We start from the raw sequence: 19,007 nt of genomic DNA, 5'->3' as shown, positions 1-19,007 counted from the left end.
TTTGCTCTAAAACACACAAATCTACACAACTGCAGTAAGCAGCATCACAGATGACTCCTATCTAAAATACCCTTCACTATAGTGAGCAGGACCTAAGTGACATATTTCTAAAAAATAACATTAAGGCAAGTTATGGGTGTTGCTTTCACATATGCTCCATAAGTCTGTGGTATCCACATTGCTAATCCTCTTCTGTCTTCTGTTGTCCTCCTGCATGCTCACTTTGATGAAGGCAGCTGCCATGATGTGAACCACCCCAGAGAGAAGTTCATATAGCAAAGAACCAAGAAAGATCTCTGTACAACATTAGGATTTGGACAATCAAGATCTGGACCCTAACATCAAGAACATTAGTTTGGAGGCTAGACCATTCCCCAATCAAGATGAAATGAATGCAGCCCCAGTTGAAATCTTGACTGCAGCTTGTGAGAGGCCCTAGTAAGGCCATGCCTGGTTCCTGACCTACAGAAACTGTGAGGCTTAAAGAACTGCATTATTAAATGTTACATAATTTGTTTTATAGCATTAGGTAACTAAACAACTGTGACTACGTGGAAGTGGTTTTGGGTATTCAAAACATGACTTTACAGTTTTGTTTTCAGGAACAATTCTTGTTCCACTTCTCATACATCTAAATCCAAGTGCTAAAAGTAAAATGTTTTTTAATTTAGAAGAAGGTAATTACCTCCACCCTTTTCATGTTTTCCCCTACTTTGTCTTACAACCCTTATATATTAAAATTGACTTGATTTTTTAAAAATGCAAAATTAAATCAATCTAGACATGCTACATTTACTAAGAATTAGTAGCAATCACTCATATTCAAAAGTTGACTAAAATAAAAACACCTAACTTCAAATGATTCTATTATAAGAAATTACTAAATTATAAAACAAAGTGAGGATGCATTTTCCAAACTATTTCAAATTCAATAGTAAGCCCTCTGGAAGTAGCAATATATAAACAGAATTGGGCTGGTTCACCAACCCTCTAAGTATTAATAGGCCACACCTATATTAATAACCAAAAATTTAAATACTGCCAGCATATAGAAGGATAGTTGCTTAAACTTACCTCATCAAGAATTTGAGAATAAAGATTGTTTTAATTTTTGTTTTTATTTTGTTGTTGTCATTTTTGCAATGGAGTGATAAAAACACAAATGGAACCCCGGGCATGCTGGGAAAAGCACTCTACCAATGAGCTGCAGCCCCAGACCAAGAATGTTTTTGACAAGACAAAAAGCAACAGATCACAAAAGAGGTTTACAAAATTCACTTTAATATTAGGCAATAAGACGACTTAAACTTTTATAGAAAGAAAAAAGACGACTTAAAGATCTGACAATTCTAAGGAAGATAAAGGAATTAGGAATTGATCCAATAAAAGAGAAGGAGATAGGAGCTGGGACTGTAGCTCAGTGGTAGAGTACCTGCCTCGCATGTGTGAGACACTGGCTTCAATCCTCAGCACCACAAAAAAAATAAATAAATAAAAATAAGATATTGTGTCCATCTACAACTAAAAAAAATATTTGAGAGAGAGAGAGAGACAGACAGACAGAGGGAGTCAAGACTGTGCATGTTATTATCCAATTGGCACGCTGAAGAGGAAGGCTCAGGATGCAGGGATTAAGTTCATCCCTTTAAAAGCAATTAATACATCAAATGAGTCTGATTACAATAGACAATAATAAAAAGATTCAAATAAATTCCTTAACACTGACACTGCTTATACCAAGCAACTTCTTAAGAGAACTGATTTCATCCTCTAGCCAAGCACACGATCACTGAACACAATGATCCTGTTCAATTGAGTTATTATTTCTTCTCATAAATAAGTAGAATTTGTTATGATTTTTATACATTAGTCTCTTGTGGTTCTGGCTGAGAAGGAAGTTGATCCCATAATCATCACTGAAGTAGTAGCTAAAGTCCCTTTCAAAACCTACAAACCAAGAGAAAAAGCTTGAGTGATACTATCATCCTCACCAATAAAACAGATTTTATCCTCTTGCTTGTAGTGCTCTATTAAGTGTGATTCACAATTGCCCCACAAACACTGTTCTTAAACCTTGGGGAAAAAAAAAAACTCACACACACAAACTATTTATTCCAACCTGAACCACAGGTTTGTAAAGCAACAGAATTAAGTAAGCATATTTCATGAGAACATAATAGAAACTAATTACAAGCAATGCTGGCCATTTGGGAAATTATTACATTTTGCCTGGGAACACTGTTGTCCCATCTAACAAAAAAGACAATATACAATGCCACACTTATACAATTATCTCATAAACTCTTACTAAAATCCCTTTAAACACCTATGGAAATAAAGGTCTAAGAACATCAAGAACCTCTAAAGCTTCTTATTTTAAAAATACAGTGAAAAGGGCTGAGTTTGTAGCTCAGTGGTAGAGCGCTTGCCTAACACATGCACACTGGGTTCCATCCTCAGCACAACATATAAATAAATAAGTAAAATAAGGGTACTATGACATCTATAACTAAAAAAATTTTAACGGAGTGATAAAAACACAAATGCATGCTCTGAAATCATAAAACAGCTACGTCAATTAAACCTCTGCCTTGGTGATCTCACCTAGAAAATGTTGTTAACATTAAATGTGATACAATTTGTAAAGGAAGAATACAACACTGAACTCATAGGAACAACCCAAAGATTCAACTACTACTTTTATTTAAGAGGAAAGCAGTGGGGCCAGAGTTGTGGCTCAGTGGTAACACACTTGAGTAGCATGTGTGAGGCACTGGGTTCGATTCTCAGCACCACATATAAATAAATGAATAAAATAAAGGTCCATTGATATCTAAAAAATATATTAAAAAAAAAAAGAGGAAAGCAGTAACCAAAAGACTTCACAGTACTCTAGTTTGCCAATGAAATGTTCCTATGGACTCAACCAGGAGACAACATGAACATCATCCAGGTCACTCTACTTCAAATAATATAAGACAAACAGCCAACAAACACTACAAGAACCACAAGTGGAGCTGTGCAGAAACTACGGGAGGTGATTTACTGAGCTGACTCTACCAATACAAATATTCTACAGGGAAGAATCAATGAGGTTTTATGCCAAATGGGCGTTCCAACAACTACTCTGCCCTTGAAAGGAATAAAAAATTAGTTTACTGCTTACACACTCCACACAGACTGCACAGTGCTCTGAGGTGCTACAACCCTGTGAGCACCATCACAAGCTGAGTTTCACTCCAATGTACCCAATGCACAAGTCAAATGACTGAAATTTAACTAGCTGGTAAAACAGCAGAAGAAAAAATTCTTTTTGTATGAGAACATATTGTCATCGTGCTGTCAGTACATTAAGAGAAGTTGGCATCAACTCAGAGAAGGACCTGAAATGAAGAAGTATGATAATAACCACTGACAATCACATGTTCTATCCTAACCCATGACATAATTTCCAGAAGACACTTCTCAAAATCTTAACACCTAAGAGATTTATCTAGTCCTGCTACAGACTGGGGTGAAATCAAGTGAGTAGTATGTAAAGAGCTTTTGTAAATACCATAATCTACACTTATATAAATCACTACCAAAGTTTCATATGAAAAGCATAAATCGACTTTTAACAAGGTCCCTTCATCTACTGTTACCACAATTCTTTGGAAGAGCCTTGAGGCGTGAGTGCATATTTGTGTTCATCATGCCCATGCGTATGTGGACACATACATTTACATGTTAATATATCAAAAGTCATGTTGACCTTTAAATCAGAAAAACTTTTATATTTAATAAAGTTCAACTTCTTCTCTACCCCCCAAAAAAAAAAAGACTCAGTACATTCCTGAGAATTTATCTCAACATTGATAACAACAAAATTCAAAAAAGAAAGCTAGGCCAGGCTATGTGATACATACATGTACCATGAGGCTCAGACAAGGAGGACTGAGTTCAATGTCACCATGGACAACACAGAGAGATCTCAAAATAAAATTTTAAAAGTAGTGGGGAGTTTTGTGGGTTTAGTTCAGTGGAGAAGCACCTCTGGCTTATGTCCCCTAAGAAACCCACCCCCAAAAGAAGAAAACTTGGCATTCAAAATATAAAAACAAAAAGTTGAATGCAAATTAAAATATTTAACAATTAAGTAGCTGTGGCACAATAACAAAATATTACATTTTAAAAGTAAAACACAAAATTACAAATGTAAACACTGCTTTTCTTCATGTAACCTTCCCTTGTAGATTAAGACGAAAAAATAACAAAAATAGGTAATTGTTGGTACAATGGGATTATTATGAAACATACTTTTGTTTTGGTTTACAAGTGATTCTGTAATAAATAAAAATTGAGATTATGGTGGTCTGGAATTCACTACAAATAAGGAACTTCTCTTCAATAAGCACATTTCACTTTAACCAACCTTTAAAATGACAGCTTAGTGGTAATTTTAAAGGAGCTCATATTATACTATTTATAATAATTTTAATAATTAAGCTTCTAACTTGGAAGACTGCAGCATAAATAAGAAGTATTCAAAATACTCCTTACTGATTTCATCACAAGACAATTATTTTTAAATTAAAAATAAGTATACAGCCGGGGCATGGTGGCACACGCCTGTAATCCCAGGGACTCAGGAGGCTGAGGCAGGAGGATCCCAAGTTTGAGGCCAGCTTCAGCAACTTAGCAAGGCCCTAAGCAACTTAGCAAGACGCTGTCTCAAAATAAAAAGGTTAGGGAGGGGATATGGGAATAGGAAAGTTAGTAGAATGAAACAGACATTATTAGTATATATGTGCTGCATGACCAATATGATTCTAAAACATGTATACTCAAGAAAATGAGAAATCATATACCATCTATGTGTGATATATCTATCAAAGTGCATAAATGCATTCCACTGCCATCTATAACTAATTAAAACAAATAAATAATAAAAATTAGAAAGTTTGGGGATGTAGCTCAGTGTTGTAAAGGGCCAGGGTGAGGGGATGGGGGAGGGAGGAAGGGGAAAAGAAAAGAAAGAAACAATATAGAGCACAGGTTTTTTTTTAGTTATCACCTCTTTTAGTTTAGGAACATCATAGGAACTACCAACATTTTTACCTTCCATTTATATATAGTTAAGAAACTATCTCTTTCATCAGTTACTCAGTACTTATGTGTAAAGATTATTTTTAAATGTTAAAATATTTTTGTTCTGTTTCATTTCACTGAAATCATAAAAAAGTGCCTAAGAATCAACATCTGCTATAATTTTTTTTATATTTCTCTAGTAGGCACAATTACAACCTGGCTTCCAGTACTTACTGCTCAAAATTTTTACCCTATTGAAACAAATGGCTACTACTGATTTCCATGATGATGCCTCCCCTCCACTTTTCCTCCTTTCCTTCTTCCTTTTGGTGGTAAAGTGCAACAAACCCAGGGCCCTGTTTGTCCTAGGCAAGCTTTCTACCCCATCTTTTTTTTTTTTTTTTAAAGACAACATCTCAATAAGTAAATGAAAACAGCCTCAACTTGCAAACCTCCTGCCTAAGCCTCCCAAGTAGCTGGGTTTACATGCATGCACTATCACTCCTGGTAACAGTCTCTTAAAATCTCTTTTGATGGAAAATTTAATATACACTCCTTCAAAAGGGAAAGAAGAGAGGGAGGGAGGAAGTCTAATCTTTTTGCCTAATTACGCAGTATATAAAACCAACAGCTTTGTTTATTTTTTTAATGTTTCCCTGGGTTATTAAGCACTTTGATAAGCACTATTAATAGTGATATCTGATGCCTTTAAGTAACACTTCCACCACTGCAGATGAAATCACACAAACTGTTCAGTACTGGCTAAAATGAGGTAATTTGGTCTCCCTACATCTGAAAACCAACTTTGCTTTTCTGGCTGGGGCTGAGGGGGAAGCTTCAGCATCTAAACTCCAAAGGTGCTACTTGAACAGACCCAGGAGAGCCTCCATTAGCCACTTCTTGAAGTTAACAAAAACTAGCAAAAGACTCTCTTTTTAAAAAATTATAAAAGAAAAACCAGTTTATCAATTGATATGCAGCACTTTAAGATAATAAGAATGGTCAAGGACTGGGGTTGTGGCTCAGTGGTAGAGTGCTTGCCTGGCATGTGTGGGGCACTGGGTTCAATTCTCAGCACTGCATATAAATAGAATAAAAAGGTCCATCGACAAATAAATTTTAAAAAAGACAATGACGAAAAAAGAGTGGTCAAGGAAGGTCTTAAAGAAGGAGGGAACTTAGGGAAGACCAGACAATGCAAGGGACTTTCTGCAAATAACAAAGGTGAAAGGAAAGGCCAGTGGAGCGTGTGCCCTTTAGGAGACTGGCCATCTACACAGGGGAGAAGTAAGGAGAAGGTGAAAGCACAACTAGCGCCCACGGCCAGCCAGACTATGTGCATCACCCAGGGCTCTTGGTTCTAACCCAAGAGGCAGCAATGGGGAGTGTCACCATAAAAATACTTAAAAAGATTAATCTGACCGTCCTCCACAAAGTGTAGTGAGGGGAAACAAATGGATGCTGAAGCATCTAAGCAGAGAGGCCACTGCAACAACCCAAGCATGAAATGGTAAGAGAAGGAACCTGTGCGAACCAAGGAAGGAAGAGCTGCCGGGATCCCTCTCAGCTTTCACAGCATATCAAAAAACACTATAGAATTTCAAAAGTTAAAAGTCACAGCCCATTATGATGATCAGAAATGAAGTCACTGTGTATACACAGAAGTTCTCTTAATTAGGAATCTGTTTGGTAGAGTCAGTTGAGGGCAAAGTGTAGACAAAAGAGTACTCAAGTATGTTAATATTGTCAAGTTGACATTTTATAAGTCCTAAGGGAATTAAGGCAGCCCTTAAGAGTCACTGAAGGTTCCTGGGGAACCAAAATGAGCAATAAAAGGAGGAAAACAGCAATCAGGTAAAGATAAGATTTGGTAACTCTCAAATGTTAGGATAAATGCAAATAAGTTAGAATTGCAGGGTCAGCTCTTCCACTGATGATTACTGTTAAAACTCCAAAATTCACAAGGGTTCCCCAACTTCTTTACACATCAAAACACAACGAGGGGCTGGTTGTGTCTCAGCGGTACAGCGCTTACATAGCATGTGAGAAGCACTGTGTTTGACTCTCAGAGCTATAAATAATTAAATAGGAAGGTAGATAGATAGGTAGGTAGGTAGGTAGATATAGATAGACAGATCCATCAACAACTAAAAACACATTTTTTAAAAACCACAATTAGTCAACAACTTCGTCCCCAAACCCACACATTTAAAAAAATAAAAATAAAATAAACCATTGTTTGTAATTTTATAAAGAAAACCTTTCAAAAAAAATACTCACACAGATAGCACCTGTTATTTGGGGATGAATTAACCTATCCTTTCTCCACTGCACACACCCTCCTAAATCTACTAAAAGGCAAATTTAGTAACTTCCTGTTTCAGTTTATTGGAAAAATGGCTACAAGAAATTTTTTTTTCTCTATTATCTTCATAAAACCTGACAGATGACAGCAAAGTATGTGCAAAACATGATGCAATACCTGAGGTAAATCTGGTTTTCCTGCATAATACAAGAGTAAACATGTAAGGAAACAGAATATTGGTTATCAAATTACCTATAAATGAGGCTGTGTCTGTGTGTGTGGGTGTATGACTAGTTTGATCTATAGCACAACCACATTCATGTTATAATAGGCCTATATTTCATAACAACTAAATAATAGTACTTGAGAACCCAGTATGCAAAAGATGCATCCCAGGTCACTTAGGAAACCTGCAAAGTTTACAAATAAAACAGCAAAAACTTCTAGAATGCTTTAGGACCAACACTCCTCAGATCCCCAAAGCAGGAAAGAGTTCATCTGAGAGGGAAAAGAATACTTCACCTCAAGATGGAACTAAATATTTTAACCTATGCACACATCCAGTCTCGGGGAATTTTTAATTATTGAATGACATGAATCTTAGTGTGCTAGTTATGGAGCCATACCCTTTTTTCATTCATTGCAGGAAAGGAATAGTTCACAGACATGGCTGCTAGGTATACAGAAAATACCAATACTTTTCTGTACATTCTACTTTCTTTACATGCCTCACTATGAGAACCACTGCATACATTGATTAACTAAACTACAATGAATAATGGAGATCAGTAGAATAGAGAAAAGAGACTTGGGGGAGTGGATACTAAAGAATGATATTGGCCTGTTTATATTGCTAAATTGTGTACATGTGTGAATAGGTAACAACAAATCCCACCATCATGTACAACTACAAAGCACCAATTTAAAAATGTAGAAAAACATATATGCAAAAGAGAATAAAATTTAATGAATTGGCTTTGATGTTCTGGTTCCTTATCAGCAAAATTACAGTAAATCAGAAGGAATTACACACAACATAGTTTTACACAAGCTTGCGCAAGCAATTAACAAAAAGTAATTCCAGTTTTCCAAACACCATCTTGTCTACTTGTGTGTATACATAAAATAAGGACTATTGGGGTTTGTTTGGTTGTTTTTGTTTTTGTTTTAAGGACATGTTTCTATGACCTAAGAAGTGGCTCAAGTGTCCTACTGATCCAGTTACAACTATATTTAATGAAAAATCTTTTATGACAAATGCTTTATATCAGATTCAACTTGGACGGTATTATTCACCCTATACACTCTATAAAAGTAACTATAGAATAATTTTAAAATACACATATTGTATAGAAGGTAAAAACTGAGTGCTTTCAGTTTTTTTCTGTTTCTTATCCTCTGCTCTACTCCTCTACATCCCTGAGGATGGAAAAGTTATCTCAATAGAAAATACAACCAAGGGGGGCTGAGATTGTAGCTCAGCAGTAGAGCGCTCACCTAGCAAGGGCGGGACCCGGGTTCGATTCTCAGCACCACATAAAATAAAGGCATTGTGTTATGTCATTTACAAAAAAAAAAAAATTCATTTTCTTTCTTTCTCTCTCTCTCTCTTAAAAACAAAAACAAGGTGCTGGGGCTTGTAGCTCACTGGCAGAGTAGTTGGCTAGCATACGTGAGGCACTGGGATCGATCCTCGGCACCACATAAAAATAAAAATAAAAATAAAATAAAGGCATTCTGTCCATCTACAATTAAAAAAAAATTTTTAAGAAAAAAAAGGGAAAGAAAACACAACCAATATTAACTAAGGTCCTCTTGTGGGGATAGGGGAGGGCCACGAGAATACTACAAATCACTTGCTATTTGAATTCCTTGCACCTCTTTTAGCTAGTGAGAGAAAAAGGAACAGATACTTGAAGCTGGATTTTGAATAGTTAGTAGACTCAATTAATATGCAGAACAAATAGTAGGAAAACTTGGGATTTGAAGTTACAGAAATTTAAGTTCAAACAGCTGGTTCATGACTTCACTGACCTCTCTAATTCTGTCTGCCTTATTTATAAAAGGCACCATAAGTTGCAAGATCACTACGAAAATTGTAATACATATGAAGTGATTAGCAGTGTACTGGAAAAAATTGTATATGTTCAATTTATTTCAGTTTCTATTATTTTTGACCCTAACAAAACAGAATTTTAACTCCATCCAAATCTTGACACTTATGACCTTAGCTGGAGTCATCTTACCTTAGGACTCCTTTTCCTCATCTTACTATTGTTCTTTGTTGGCAGTGGTACATGGGATTGAACCCAGAGGTACCCTAACACTCAGTAACACCTCCAGCGCTTTTTATTTTCTATTATGAGACAATGTCTTGCTAACTTGCTAACATGCTACAGCTGGTCTTGACTTATGATCCTGCCTCTACCTCTTGAGTTGCTGGATTCATAGGAGTATGCCACCACTCCTGGCTCCTTTTCCTCATCTTAAAAGGGAAAATAATATACCTCAAAACCTTTTATAAGATTCAAATAGGTTGTTGGCTCAGTGGTAGAATGCTCGCCTAATACATGTGAGGCCCTGGGTTTGATCCTCAGCAGCACAAAAAAATAAAATAAAATAAAGGTATTGTGTCCAACTACAAATAAAAAAAATTTTTTTAAGATTTACACAGATAAGTGCTATCAATAACACAACTAATGCTAAAAAAGTCTGAACAGTATTAGTATAATTTCAGTGGTTTGCCCTTCAATCAAGCACAATGATAAGTATCAAAGAATGATAACAGTATTTAGCCAAAGAAGGATCATAACAGGGCAGAAATTAATGAACACAGATATGCTCTCTTGGAATGTTTGAATGTAGCAGAACATAATAGCAGTGGGTCTAGTGCAGCCTAGAAAGCAGATACTGGAATGAGTTGTACATAGTTTTCAAAGTGACAGGACAAAATTAGAAACCAGGTTCTAACTGTCAGATATACCCACATTTCCTAGTTACAGAATACCTTCTCCTATCGGACATCTCAAAATGCCCAATCTCAACCCCAAAACTATTATGGGGTACCAGGAACTTCCCCAAACAATACTCATGGAAAGATCATTTCACATCTAATACACAGTCGTTAACTAATATGTAAGCCAATTACTATGATCTTGCTCCTTTGGGCCACCTGGCCTGGCTAGTCATTTTTTTCTAAAGTAAACATTTCATTTTAAAAGAAGTCAAAAATGCCCCCAATCCAAACAGTATTAGTACAAAACTAATGGAACTAGGACCTTTCACATTCCCACCTGTATTCAAAAGGTTTCTTTTAGAGAAGGGGAATTAGTTCTACTCCTTGGCCAGGCACTTTTATATTAATATACTTCAAGGCATTATTAACTGTTCCTCTAGACTGAAAGAAAGAATACATCATCTCACTGGTGGACAATATATCTCTTTTCCAACACTGAATCACCTCTGTAATCAAGTGATCTTCTTTTATGGGACTTACTTACAAGAAATTGCCAGTACACAGTAGCCCTTTTCAGGGCTGCAATTCTACAAGCTCTTTTAGTTACCCAAATGCCTGCAGTTCTGAGATGCTCTTTGCCCTAATAGAAAGATGTGGAAAAGAATTTCATGGTCAGCCTGCACATCAGGCTTTCTAGAATTATCCATCTACGGACTCTATTGAACACTCCAGTGTCACGCAGCTGCACAACAGTGAAATGGTCACTTTAAAAAACCAATGAGAGGGCTGGGGATGTGGCTCAAGCGGTAGCACGCTCGCCTGGCATACGTGCAGCCCGGGTTCGATCCTCAGCACCACATACAAACAAAGATGTTGTGTCCGCCGAGAACTAAAAAATAAATATTAAAAAAAAAAACAAAAAAAAACACCAATGAGACGTCCCAGAATCTCTCAAAACACAAGGGAGAAGTCACTCTAAAAGGGCATCTTTTAGACGTCCTCTGGAATACCTTAAAAGTCATAACTATTCTTCTTTTCTACCTGTAAAGACAGAAATAATAGCAAACTACAAGAATCACAGACCTGAAAGAGCACCGAGAAAACTATTCAGTGCATTATCTTTGACTTACAAAGGGAAAAAAGCCAAGTCCAGAGATGATGAATGTCTACACCTTCTCCAAATCACTACCAAATTCTTCCCTCTGCAATGCTTCTGCTAGTTCATATTTATGAACAGAATTCTTTTACAATGTCTGATAAGAATCTACAGCTATATTTTAAATAAATCTCACCTTATTTTACTTCCAAGGAATAGCACAGATCCTTTATCACTCCATATGCAGATTTCCCTCATCAGATTTACAAACTTGGTTATTACCAAGGGTAGGTTTATTTGGGTGGTTGATTTTTTTGTTGATGTTTTGCTTCGTTATTCTTGTTGTTTTCTTGGCAGTACTAAAATTAAATCTAAGAGTACGCTACCACTGAGCTACATTCCAGCCCTTTATATTTTTTTTATTTTGAAACAGGGCCTAACTAAACTTCCAAGCCTTGCCTCAAACTTAAAATTCTCCTGACTCAGTCTCCAAAGTAGCTGGGATTACAGGCCTACACCACTTGCCTGGCTCCAAGGGTAGATTTTTTTTTTCAAAGACAAATAGCCAAACACCTAAATACAATTCACTCATCACAGAAAAATATAGTATTCTCTACTATCTTAACTACCCTGGAAGTTGTCAAGTTGACTACACATCAAGGAAAGTCAAGAAAAAAGAAGGCCCCTGGTTTTTAAAACTTGGAAAAACAATTATGCAGAATAAGGTATCTTTCTGTCAAAGGCTCACAACAGTATATTCCAATTAGAACTCCTCTCCTTTTCTCTTTATAAATCCATGCTAAAATGGCATGAACAGGAATAACAGTACCCTTCTACAAGAGAAGAAACAAGTCCTGCAAGATCATACCAAACCAATGTAGGAACAGAGCCCAGAAACTCCAATTCAGCACATCTGCCTCTAAAATACTAAAATACTCTCTTAACTCTCAACTCACAGACTAATCTTTCATAGTAAATAAAAACCGCTCAAGTATATGACTTTCAGCTTTTCAGGACTTGAAAGAGAAGGCCAACAAGAATGTGCATGGACTATTTTAATATTATTTGTGGCCCCAATCCTACAATTTTCCTTTCTTTCTTTTAATATTGACTTTCTAGATTAAGAGGCAAGTAAAGCCCTGATAGTGAGTACTATAGCTAACAAAGGCTGCACTTAAGGTTTGAAACTGATAATTTTAAGTAGCCACTTCTTTGCAAGACTTCTACTACGAAATGTTCTAAATTTTTCCAAGCGACAAAGAGTCCTAGTAGTGCTTTGAAGGAAAAAAATAGAAGCTAAGCAACACTAACTTTAACCACTAGAAATCAATTACGTTGAATGGAACCAATTCTCCGTGAATTTTAAAGATTCATCTATTTCTGTACATAAATACTTCAATGAAGGCACATATACACAAATACAAACACACAAGAAATATGTAATGGGCCTAGCTAAAAAGTTCGTGCAATTTTCTTTATTTATGATGGTAAATATTTACATACTGTTTTCTGAAGATGTACTATTGCTAAACAGGAAAAAAAATGAATGAAGTAATTAGAAGTTGTGCTTTTTTATTTCATTGAAAAAGCTCACTCTTATTTTTCTTTTATGCTAATCTCCCCTGTATTGCTACAAAAACAACATCATCTCCCAATTTGCCCCTATCCAAATCCTAACTAGACTAGAAGATGCTTCTTATCTGGTATGCCACATCCATTAAAATGATCTCCAACGAGTCCTGCCATAATGATCCTCCTCTGAACTTCAACCACAGAAGAAACAGTTCTGTTTTCACATGGATTCACTGTTTCCTCTAGCTAAAGAAACTCCTTGAGTACAGAAACCTCATTGCATATTTAGGTGGTCTCCTTTGTCTAGAAACTGGGCTGTACTTTAAGAAAAAAAAACCCAGAAAGTTATCTGTGTTTTGGAAGTAAAGTATTATAATGCATTTAAACTCTCCCCACCCCCAAAAAAAAGTAACATACAAAATTCTCTCCAAAACATCAATTTTTATGAAGCTTACTAAAATGAAATGTTTTACCTCTCAATTATTTTACAAATGGTAGTTTTATTTACTTTAATTATGGGCACATGTTTTGGAGTAGAAGGAATGCAGGTCAGAATCCAAGGTCTACCACTCACTACAAGTGTTACTTTGGGCAGATTAATTCATGCATCTTGGCTTCCTTATCTGAATAAGAGAACTGTTCTCTCAGTGGTACTGATGAGACAATACATGGAAACTTCTTAGCATCTGTCTAATAAGTGGTTGACAAATGGTAGTTGCTACTGTTACTTTGTGAATATTGGGATGACCCAGCATTACTTTTGGAATATACTTTATTTATTTACTTACACAACCACATCTGAGAAATTACATACAAGTCCAATAAATTGCACTTATGTAAGAAAAAAAGAATTATCATTTAAGTAAAATTCACCCTGTTATTAAATCTTGTCCACTATTCAATTAAAATTCAGCCTGTAGGGGTAAGGGTAGGGTATTTTATTAATTTTCTATCTTGTTCTTCTTAGGATTGGATTTTTGATCTATACTTCTATTGATGGACTAGAGCATCTTAGAATCACAGGAATAGGGGAAGCAGACAAAGTAGTTTCTCCTGCCCAGGAGAGGTGGCACACACCTGTAATCTCATCGATTTGGAGGGCTAAAGCAAGAGGATCACAAGTTCAAAGCCAGCCTCAGCAATTTAGGAAGGACCTAAGGAACTCAGGGAGACCCTGTCTCTAAATAAAATACAAAAAGGGCTGGGGATGTGGCCCAGTAGTTGCGTGCCCCTGGGTTCAATCCATGCCAAAAAAAAAAAAAGTAGTTTCTAATTCTGTACTTAATATCTAACCAACCTGTTAAATTTTCTTCTCAAACTTTGCTCTGAAAATTAAACGGCAAAGTCTCTAAGCCAATAACCACATGGATATTTTAATACATACTGTTTCAATGATTTTAAGGAGGGATGGGAAACACAAGACACCCATCAATCATCTCTTAAAAGCAATGAATCCAAGATGATAAGACACAGGAGTCTTGTGACCACAGATGATTCAGAAAAGCTGAAAGCAAAATCTTATAACAAAAAGCAAGAATCTCAAGTCCAAAACACCAAAAAATTTTAACTATTCAATGCCTACTCACAAAGACAATCCATGAGTGCTTTTTTATAATTCAGAAGAGGAATTAATTCAATTCTGAATCCTCAGAACCTAGCACAGTGCCTAAATCAAAAAATATTTGCTAAATTAAATAAGTGTATCTGGGGCTAGGGATGTGGCTCAAGCGGTAGCGCGCTCACCTGGCATGCGTGCGGCCCGGGTTCGATCCTCAGCACCACATACAAACAAAAATGTTGTGTGCGCCAAACACTAAATAATAAATATTAAAAATTCTCTCTCTCCCCCTCCTCTCTCTCTTTAAAAAAAAAAAAAGTGTATCTAATGGATGACATACATGAAACACCTAAAATATAAGGATTCTCCCTACTTTAAAACATTAAAAATATAGTTCTTAAATATCAGATATAAAACAATTAAAACAGAAAACCTAAGACTTTTCTCCAGAATGAGAACCCCAAGCAAATTTTGTATTTCTGAACCTGTGACATCTTAAGCAATTATTACAAACTATATTTTCTTCGTCATCAATAGATGCTTACTGTCAATAACTACAATCACCAGAATTTGGTTTTGCTTTAGTTACCTATACACTACACCCAACTGTACCCCCCACCTTCCCTTTTCTTCTTCTTTTTTTTGGGGGGGTAATAGTCCTGGTGATATTAACCCAGGGATACTCTGCCTTTGAACTACATCTCCAGTCTCTTTTTTATTTCATTTTGAAACAGGATCTTGCTAAGTTGCTGAAGCTGGCCTTGAACTTACAATCCTCCAGCATCAGTCTCCCAAGTACCTGGGATTACAGGTGTGCACCACAGAGCAAGTGCCAGGCATATAATTCCCTTTTTAAAATTATGGCAGTGTTAGCTATCAATATGATGAATGGCAGGAAACTTCAATTTTGCAAATTTTAATTACAAAGTAAAATTCTTCTTTCTGAATTCTTTCTAAAGGATGACTGGCTCAGACCTCAATCTTCTGTAATTAGGTGACTACAAACCAAATAATCTGCCCCCAAAAGGCAAAGGCACTACTCCGAAAATAGGTTATTGTCATATTGTGATTAGCTGCCAATTTAGGACTCCCTTTTCCAACTGCCAAAGAACCTAACCACTGAAAAATGAGGCAAAGGTAAGGACATTTGATACATACAAAATTAAAATATATATCTGAATTTTGACAGCTTTATTTTTAGCTAACTATTTAATATGTAATTTTAAATCATTTGTCCTCATTTTTTATCGCTTTGTTTTGTTCTTAAACTATTAGATTATGGTTAACCTTCTTCCTATAATGATACAGTTCTAACAAAATTCTCCAGCATCCCATTCCTAGCATGAGGATGGAAACAAGAAAAAGCAAGCACATACTTCTGGAGACTAGATCAGACACTTTTGATGAAAGACAACTCCAACTTTCCCTTAAGAAAAGACCCACTTTTCTGACACACCAGCTCACTTACCTCTCCCATCGCTCTTCCCTCAAGAGCAAGTGCTTGAAAATCATGATTCAGTTCATCCATAGAACGTACCTGGTGTTCAGAATAGAGAAGGAAAAAGCTTCAAGTCAGTATATTCGATTTCACATACAAATTACACAACTGAAACTTTTCTATATTTACTTTCAGATACTGACAAAAGACAGTAACAAAAATGAAGTAAGATTAAATATTCACTTACCTTTAACCGTCAAGGTTCCCCTAAGATCACTGTTTATCCCCTCCCATTCCCTTTTATTTTCAAAACATTAAAACACAATATCATAATTTTGTTAGCTGTTTTTCATACTTTGGGGGTGGGGGGATTGGGGATTGAACTCAGGGGCACTCGACCATTGAGCCACATCCCCAGTCCTTTTCTGTATTTTATTTAGAGACAGAGTCTCAATGAGTTGTTAGCACCTTGCTTTGAACTTGAAATCCTCTTACCTCAGCCTCCCAAGCCTCTAGGATTACAGGCATTCACCACCACACCCAATTCTCATATACTTTAATAAGATAAAGACCACTATGCTGAAGAGCAATGATGTTTGAAAATGATTTTGTGACCAATTCAGATAATGAGTCAAAATATCACAGTGCTCCATTCCACAGTGAATAGTTAAGTATAAGCTAAGGAACTCATATGATGCAATTCGCTATTCCAAAGGGTAAATCTCTGCCCATCCTTAAAAAAGGGACCTATTAAAGAGAAAGACTTCCTAGCACTTCAGGAGGCAGAGGTACGAGGACTGCCAAGTATGAGACTGGCCTGGATAACTAAGGGAAAACTGTCTCAAAATAAAATAAAACTCTAGGGATGAAGGCTGGGGTTGTGGCTCAGCGGTAGAGCGCTCGCTTAGCATATTCGAGACTGCGGGTTCCATCCTCAGCAGACAATAAAAATAAATAAGTGAAATAAAGGTATTGTGTCCAACTACAACTAAAAAAAAAAATCAAAAAAAAAAAAAGAAAGGACTGGGGATGTAGCTTCGTGGTTTAGTGTAGCTTAGTGGGTTTAATCCCCAGTACTGGTGGAGAGAAAAAGAAGGAAAAGACCCCCAACTGCCTGAAGCAGAAGCAGAAACCTCCCAAACCCTCTCCCCTGATCACCACTACCTTCCCATGGTTGGTATACAAATTTCTTTGCCCAGAGTAAGTGCAAAGAAGGTGAAGCTAGAGCCAAGCAAGAGGAAAGTGTATAGAGCGCATGAAACAGAATGCAGTTGAAAACCAATTTAAAAGTTTTACTAAAAATGCTGACTATATAACCAACCAAAAGAATCTTTTTTTTTTTTGGGGGGGGGGGGTTGCCAGGGAACTGAACCCAAGAGTTCACTAAGCCACAACTAAGCCACATTCCCAGCCCTTTTTATTTAGACACAGGGTCTCACCAAGTTGCTTAGGGCCTCACTAAATTGCTGAGACTGGCTTTGCACTCACACTCCTCCTGCCTCAGCTCCTGAGCCACTAAGATAACAGGCATGTACCATTGAGGCCAGCAAAAATCTTAATTTGTCTAAACTGACACTACATAAAAATATAATCATTTTGTTGCTTTGAATAGCATATTTTTAAACCCAGAGGAGACACACGCTACAAATTACACTATGTCATAACAGCTTTGGAATGTTTGCTAAAAATGTAAATTTATGAAATTAAAATTTAGTTATGAATACAAACAGAGACAAGGCTTGTTACTATGGTATAACAATCTCAAAAGGCCTTGAAATAACTTAAGATCACTTAACAGGGTGAGTTCACATTATTTAGGTAAGCTGGATATGTTCTAAACTGTACCTAATAAAAACAAAGGGAAGTGGGGCTGGGGTTGTGGCTCAATGGTAGAGCACTCGCCTCGCAATATCCTGGGTTCGAATCTCAGCACCACATAAAAATAAATGAGTGAAATAAAGGTATTGTGTACAACTACAACTAAAAAATAAACATTAAAAAAAGGGGAAGCAAGAATGAGGACAGGATGTTAACTGGAAGCTGCAAATGTTATGATCTTGAATCTTCAGGCCAGCATTAACATTTACAAAGCAAGCAAATCAAACACACAAAGGTCTGTATCTACCTCCTGTAAAATCCAATTATACATTTAAGCTAGGCAATTCCTGAAAATCCAAAAACCTACAAATATAGTTTTAATCAGGAATATTAGAAATTCTATTTGTATATCCCAAGGAAATTAGGAGTAATAAGGCAGTGAATATGCATTATGCAAATTTATGTAATCACCAAAACAATCTCATGGTTATTATTTCCATTTAGTTAGAAGATAAGTCAGTGAGCCAGCAACTCTGGAGGCAAGAAGATGGCAAGTTCAAGGCCAGCCTCAGCAATTTAGCAAGACCCTGTCTCTAAATAAAATTTAAAAGGTAGAATGCCCCTGGGTTCAATGGCTAGTACCAAAACAAAGGGGGAAAAAAATGTGAAGACTGACACCAGGTGCCATGCAATGAATGGCCTGCCACCTGTAATCACAGCAACTCAGGAATCTGAGGCAGGATGGAAAGTTGAAGGCCAACCCAAGCAAGACCCTATCTCAAAAAATGAAAAGGACCAGGTGAAGTGGTGCCTGTAATCCCAGTGGCTCAGGAGGCTGAGACAAGAGGATCACGGGTTCAAAGTCAGCCTCAGCAACAGTGAGGCACTAAGCAACGCAGTGAGATCGTGTCTGGAAATAAAATACAAAATAGGGCTGGGGATGTGGCTCAGTGGTTGAGTGCCCCTGAGTTCAATCCCCAGTACCAAAAAAATAAAAAAAAGAAAAGAAAAGAAAAAGTTTGGGGATGTACCTCAGTGATAGAGGGCCTCTGGGTTCAATCCCCCAGTACTGCTAAAGAAAAGAATGGAATGAACGAATTAAAGCTGAGCCTTAGAGAAATGTATTCTCCAACCACTGTTAAACAGAGAAGAGTATAAGAGAAAACCAAAACTCAGAGCACTAAAATGATATGT

At 36.6% G+C, this 19,007-nt stretch overlaps 1 protein-coding gene across 15 annotated transcripts in view; it reads right to left on the bottom strand.

The window, feature by feature from the left end:
- The window catches only part of Pum1 (pumilio RNA binding family member 1), a 122,540-nt gene that overhangs the window by 68,415 nt on the left and 35,118 nt on the right, over window positions 1-19,007 (bottom strand). For all 15 annotated transcript variants that reach the window (XM_058570952.1, XM_046469458.2, XM_058570954.1 and 12 more), the window contains exon 3: window positions 16,026-16,094. In XM_058570952.1, the coding sequence (XP_058426935.1) occupies window positions 16,026-16,094 (69 nt within the window). The remainder of the gene's footprint in view (window positions 1-16,025; window positions 16,095-19,007) is intronic.

Source organism: Marmota monax, unplaced genomic scaffold (assembly GCF_021218885.2).
Source record: "Marmota monax isolate L192 unplaced genomic scaffold, Marmota_monax_Labrador192_F-V1.1 WCK01_AAM20220418_F8-fsc00008, whole genome shotgun sequence".
NCBI lineage: Eukaryota > Metazoa > Chordata > Mammalia > Rodentia > Sciuridae > Marmota > Marmota monax.
Note: the sequence above shows the minus strand (reverse complement) of the source record. Positions and strands in the feature narration are given on the sequence as shown.